At 44.2% G+C, this 6422-nt stretch overlaps 1 protein-coding gene across 1 annotated transcript; it reads right to left on the bottom strand.

Moving 5' to 3' along the window:
- Nucleotides 1–254: 254 nt before the first annotated feature.
- On the bottom strand, nt 255–3865 carry LOC125720724 (protein sprouty homolog 1-like). The gene is made up of 2 exons (XM_048996508.1): nt 3382–3865; nt 255–1960 (listed from the first exon to the last, which is right to left on the bottom strand). Exon 2 carries the CDS (start codon nt 1903–1905, stop codon nt 1000–1002), a length of 906 nt encoding a protein of 301 aa, XP_048852465.1. The 5' UTR covers nt 1906–1960; nt 3382–3865; the 3' UTR covers nt 255–999.
- Between the last annotated feature and the right edge of the window lie 2557 nt (nt 3866–6422).

The raw sequence follows: 6422 nt of genomic DNA, 5'->3' as shown, positions 1-6422 counted from the left end.
GGATTCAGTGGAAGTTGGGAATTTGGACATTAAATCTAGACATCTGCAAAAGGATGCAGATGTTTATTTTGAAAACCCCTTAAGGTAAATCTGAAAACCTGCAATCCACCAGGCATAAAAGTGTCTCGGTGTTACACCAGTATGATCAGCTATTGAAATACCCCGTGCAGAAGGAGACGAGAAGTACACGGGGCGTACAAGAAACCATGAATGCAGGAAAGCCAGAGGCTTTAAAGAAGAGACAAAACAGAAAATTTGTTCATTAATTAATATATTTTTTTCTGCATTATAGTTAACAGTTTGTGTCACCATTTATTTTTTCAGTAAGTATTGGGTTTTGTTATATTCAGACATGAGTAAAATTTCAAGACTGTCTTTTGCAATAAATATCATAAAATAATAAAGCTTCACATAATAAATATTCTTTACAACCAAAGGGGTTTTAACTAATTTTTTTCTTTAAAAAATAGCCATTATTCATCTTTAGGTTTTATATATAACATTTACAAAAGGAAAAAAGCCACAGTTGTGGTTGTCTGAACAGAACGGATGTGAAATATGAGGGAAAACAAACAAAAATATGTCCTGTACAAAATATCACTAAGCAACCGCCAGGCACAACCTTAAATGCGTCGCTAACCAATGACTCCGGGAACAGCCCCGGTCGCCACGGTGATCTGGTAACAGCTACATATTGTCTAGAGATAGTCCTTCACAGATTTGGTAAGGGGCTTTCAGGCAAGCGAAGGTAGAACTGAACTGGGGGGGACCTGAACGTGTCAGAGGCGTCGACGGCCGTGTGAAGACGACACGCAGGACTAGTAAGGCGAACACCGGTTCGGAGGAGGGTCCCGCCTCAAAAAGCTGGGGAAGATCCAAAAAGTAAAGAGTGGTTTCTTGGCCAGGATGTAGGATGTAAATCGACAGGCACTAATATTTTGACACACTATAATAATAATTATAGTAATAATGCGGCGATTATATAATTCCTTCTCCAGATCAGGAGGGCTTGGCGGGCCCCTTTGGTGACCAGTTCTCCAGCTTACAGTACACCGTGTTGGAGTGCTTGCAGCGGCAGCCGGGCCTCCTGGCCCAGTCGTAGACGCTCTGGCAGGCCCTGACGCAGCCCTTAGCGGGGGGGTAGCACAGCAAGCAGGGCAGAAGTCCGGAGAGCAGCCCCATGGAGAGGAAGCGCGAGCAGCAGTGGGGGCGTGACAGGGAGCAGGGGCTATCCGCGCACGAGTCGCCCTGGTCATCGTCGGAGCAGTGGTAGAAGAGGGCCCTCACCAGGCACATGCAGGTGGCGTTCTCTGCGGCGCTGTCGGCCGAGCAAAGGCACAAGCCGCGACAGGCCAGGCACGAGGGCAGGGTGCGGGGCGCCGTGCACTCGCCGCATTTACACCGGCCACAGCGTTCACAGATGAAGCGGTGCGCGTCCTCGGGCTCCTCCGCCGCTCTGACCGCCGGCTTCAGCGACTCCCCGGCGGGCGCCGGCTGGGTACGCATCGGCGGCCGGCCCCGCTCGGGTCGGCTGGGCGGTGAGAGTCCCAGGAGACCCCGATCGGAGCAGCCGCTGCCTGAGCTTCCAGAACTGGTGGAGCGGCTAAGTGGCGGCACGCGGGCCACATGCCGCGGGGGCACCGGGACCCCACCCTCGCAGTTGTTGTTGACGCCAACGACCTCGTGCGTGCGTTCCGGCTTCCCTGTCCGGCACGGGGGACGCCTGGCCACCGCGGGCCCTTCTGTGTACTCGTTTGAGGACCGAATGGCCTTGATCTGGTCCAGGGAGAGGACGGCGGGACGCTGGAGTTCCCGATCGCGGTCTAGCCGGGTCCTGCCCCCCCGCGGGGGCTGCTGGATTACGACCAGTACACCACCAGGGCCGTGTTGACTTTGGACTTCCATCTGGGCCTATCACCACTTCCGACACTCACTCTGGACTTGGCATGCATCGGAAATCCTGCAAAAAGGCAGAAAGGAAGAGATATGTCCATGAAACTGAATTTAAAAAATATCTTAGCCACTGCTCAGAAAATTTCAGACCTATGGAGAATTTCTCATGCTGTTTTCTATGTTCTATTCTTTTGTTTTAAGACAGACGAAGGGGTACATTTTAATCCATCCAATTTTACTTTTAAACACAAAGGCAAAATCCTTGTAACACTCTTCAACCAATTGTGATTTTTCAACCCACTTTCTGCAGTGACACTGCAGACTCATCCCATCTGCATTTACATTTGTATAGTTAGTTAACATTAAAATGCTTCACTGCAGCGAATGGGAGGACACGATCCACGCATACCCGTTTGACAGATGTGAGCTCAAACTTAAAAGCATGGAATAAGGAAATGAACGCGATGGGTACAGCACGGTGGCATGCACGTTATCTGCCTGGATAGGCAGAGAGAAATGAGGACACTGCAACTTTAAGCGCTGGAGAAAAACAAGCCCGTCTCGGATAGTGTAGAACCACGTTTTCGAACTTCACCATTATTATTATTATTATTATTATTATTATTATTATTATTTAATAATAATAATAGCGCACTTACTACTTGTAAATACTACAGTAATAAAACACTTTGATTCACTTATTTGTCCGCAGTGCACCCAGGACTGTCCCAGGCAGTAATGCAGTCTATAACTGGTCTTGACAATGATGGCAAAAGTCCTCCAGAAATCCAAGTAATCCGTCCTCTGCGTGGCGTATTTATCCGCAATAGCCGCTCCGTGAGCCGGCAGTAAACGACGGGGGAAGAAAGGACGGGCGCCTGGCTTAGGGCGGCACGGCGGCGCCCTCCGCGACCAAGAGCGGGGGAGTGATTGGTAAACACGGCCGGAGACGCGCCGCTGGAGGACGGCGAGACTTATGAATGAAAGCTAGCGCCGGGGGGGGGGGGGTGTTTGTTAACCGCGGGAGGGCCGACTCGCCTTTAAAGGACTTAAGTTATTCCGTCCGTCCATCCATCCACCCATCCATCCATTTTCTGTGACCGCTTGTCCTATTCATTTGTAGTTATTTCGTGCGATGTTAAAAAAAGGGCATTTAAACAAATGTAGATGTGGTGCCTCCGCGATATCGATCGTCTCGTGGTCTTCAGCTCCAAATGCAAATCGTAATGCACGTTTTATCAGAACTCAAGCGATTTATTACGCACAAAAAATGCATATATAAGATGAACATGAACGCATAAAGTTCCTTCATACCCGTTACCCAATTTCTTTGTTAAACTATAACCACTTTTAATGTGAGGGTTTGGTGATATTTCAGCATCACGTGTAATTATAATAACGCAGTCAAATTGTACACTTCACATCATACAGGTTGTCAGATTAATATCAGATTTATTTGATAGGTTAATATAAAGAATGAAAGCTCACCTATCTATATATGCAGCCATCCATGCCGAATCCATCAACCAATACGCAAACAGACATCAATCCAAAAAGGCATTAAAGTTCGCACATTTCATACGAAAAGATTATTGTAAATTCCACACCGAAGACTCAGATCCTCCGGAGATTTGTCCTTCTACACATATGCGCGACATGATTCAGATGTTGTAAATCCGCACATGGAGTGTATGCAAAGAAACGAGCGTCTTCGGGGCTCCGGGAGCGCAAGTCTGCAGACGAGTCGCTTCATCAAGCGCTTAGTTTTTAACTTCAAATCAAAAAACAAAAACCAGCATGAACATCAAAAGCAGAGACGCGATGCAAATGCTGGATCCAGGGAATCGGTGGTTCTGTCGCAAAGCCAATGATTAAATCGGTTTGTTGCGCGGATTTTCCCGTCACAAACTGTCACCTTCCCTGCACCGCAAGCGCTGCTCCCACTACGGAATGAATGGGAAGCTGGAGGTTTGTACTGGTGTCACTGGACGCCTCTGATTGGCCACTGAGAGAGGATACACTACATCCGCTCTTCGCTGATTGGCTAGCGGCAGGAGGCTGGACAGTCATCAAACGTGCGCAGGTTTCCTTTAAGGGGGCTCAGCATTAAAATCGCGGTCAAATTAAGCATTTATTTTTTTTTGGGGGGGGGGGGAGGTCGGCCCACTGTCATTTTCCGGTTCAGATGAAAATAAAATTTTAGGCCAGAAAATACAAACGCGTATCATTGTTAAAGCCCAGTCATGATTCGTTTATTTTTAGTAATAATTATTATTATTATTGTTATTTTATTTTAGCTAGAAGACACCGCACTTTTGTTTCGGAGCCCAAATCTACCTCTAAAACTCAAAATCACCATCGTTTTTCTTGGTGTATTACTGTTCAATTCGGTATTTATGACGGCCAGTGAACCACCTTAAATCCTGCTAAGAGGAGGGAGAGGAGATAACATGCCCTCGTCTGATCTCCATCTTCTTGATGGGTGTCGAGGATGCATTACATCCGGATGTGTGATAAAGGGAACTTCAGTACAAAGTCAGTCTTCCCTATTCAAACTGAATATCAATTGATATAATTGCCTTTAACTACAACGACCTCGTCAACAGCTCTAAAACTGGTTTAGATTATCAAACATGTGGTGCCGTAAAATGTAACACGGTACTTAATTTTGGGATCCTGCAACTGCATTGATAAAGCAGAAGAAGTTTTGAGAAATGCACGTAATGCACTTACGGGAGAGAAAATAAACACAATAAATACATTTTATTCTGTTTTATGTTGTAGCCAGATAAATTTATTCAACAGTTATTTATTTCCTAAAACTAAATTTAAACCACCCACGTACAGCGCAAGGCTTATGTAAGTTTCATGGTTCAAAGAGATTGGGTAATGATATTTAGAACAATAAATGATTTCACGGGATAGATGCGTTTAGGCTATACAGGCTGTTCTCATGTATAAATAAGAAGAGCAAAGGCTTCCTTTAGTGCCGAAGACTTTAAGCTGTCATTTCTCACGTCGGCTGACCGTCTTAAGATGTCAGATAAAGAAAGTGGATCCAGTCCCGCCTGCATTCAGGGGCGATCGACGCGGCTGGCGACAACCAGTCAGCGATATTAGTTCATTTTTTGTGCATCACACAATACATTTGGCATCGGAGCTCTTAGTAATTTAGGTCACAAAAATTAGCTGGGGATTATCAATAATAAATTACAGACAAGCGTTTTAACTGTTTTCCATCAAATCCTAGACTGAAGTCAAAAGTCAAATGAGTGGAAGTTGTTTTGGATTAATGGATATAGTACAACAGGTGGTATATATAGACGATGCAGACCCAAAACTAAATCCAATGGAAATTACCCAATTATTTCGCATGATAAGATGACATTTTTACCGTGTATGTCTTCATGGTTAATCTGTCCAGACATTCAACGGATGTTTCGATGAGAGCAGCAGTAAACTGTGTTTTTTACGCTTAAAGACAAGCATCCATGCGGATTAGGAGACAATACTCGACCACACTTCCCTAGACGTGTTGCAGTGAAAGCGAAACACCTATAATTAGTCACGACATAAAATGACACAAATAAACTGAGACTAGCTGGCTTAATTTACACCCTGCTATGTCTGCTTTAAACATATTTATCCTGCACACAGAAAATTGTCAATGAACAGCATAAAAGTGAGAACCGATTATATTCAGTCGGGCTTCGTGTCCAGATGTATTATGGCCATCGAGGGAACATTATTGAGAACATTATCACTCGAAAAATCCTTTATTCATAAATAAGATATTAGACGTTTGAACATTGATTCAAAACAAATGATTCGCCGCGTCATTTGCTCCCCTACCTACCTCCACTCCCCCATGCCTTCACATGCTAATAAAATCTAGGAATTTTATTTCCTAACGCGACTACAGTCCTGATGTAAATTATTAAATATTCTGAACTAAAAATACTTGGAAACACTCGGAACTGATTAGCGAATAGCCATTAACTTTACAACTAAGATTAAGATTGCAACTAATTATTATTTTGAAGTAAACTTTAATGTAAACCCATATACGATATCGATTTTCATTAAAATGGTTTTAAATGGTCTGATTTAAAATGAATTAGATGGTTCTCAATAATATTTGAACGACAAAGATAAATTTCAAGTTTCACTTAAAAAACCGAATATCTCAGATCTATACTAATTGGTAATTTCGACAAAATAATCATAGTAGGAGGTGTATTCTGAACAATTATTCAGAAAACCGTTTTCAAGCAACTTTACGCGTTAGGAGAGTAAAGCCAGAGTACCGAGTTTAGGTGACGAAAAATCGCTCATCCCTCCTTGGAGACACCTGCAGTGTGTTAGACCACTGCACCAGTGTACGTTTCATACGTGCAGAATTTAATGGGCTAATCACCTGTAGACCGAGCCCGGCGATACCACGAATATTGGCAAAGAAGCAGCAAGAGTAACATTAAATTACTCATTTAAAACTACCCGTAACTCACCTTGCGATCGATGGAAAACAA

Source organism: Brienomyrus brachyistius, chromosome 25 (genome assembly GCF_023856365.1).
Source record: "Brienomyrus brachyistius isolate T26 chromosome 25, BBRACH_0.4, whole genome shotgun sequence".
Classification (NCBI taxonomy): domain Eukaryota; kingdom Metazoa; phylum Chordata; class Actinopteri; order Osteoglossiformes; family Mormyridae; genus Brienomyrus; species Brienomyrus brachyistius.
Note: the sequence above shows the minus strand (reverse complement) of the source record. Positions and strands in the feature narration are given on the sequence as shown.

Coding starts and splice junctions, on each gene's coding strand:
- LOC125720724 (XM_048996508.1), bottom strand. CDS start 1,905: ATGGAAGTCCAAAGTCAACACGGCCCTGGTGGTGTACTGGTCGTAATC.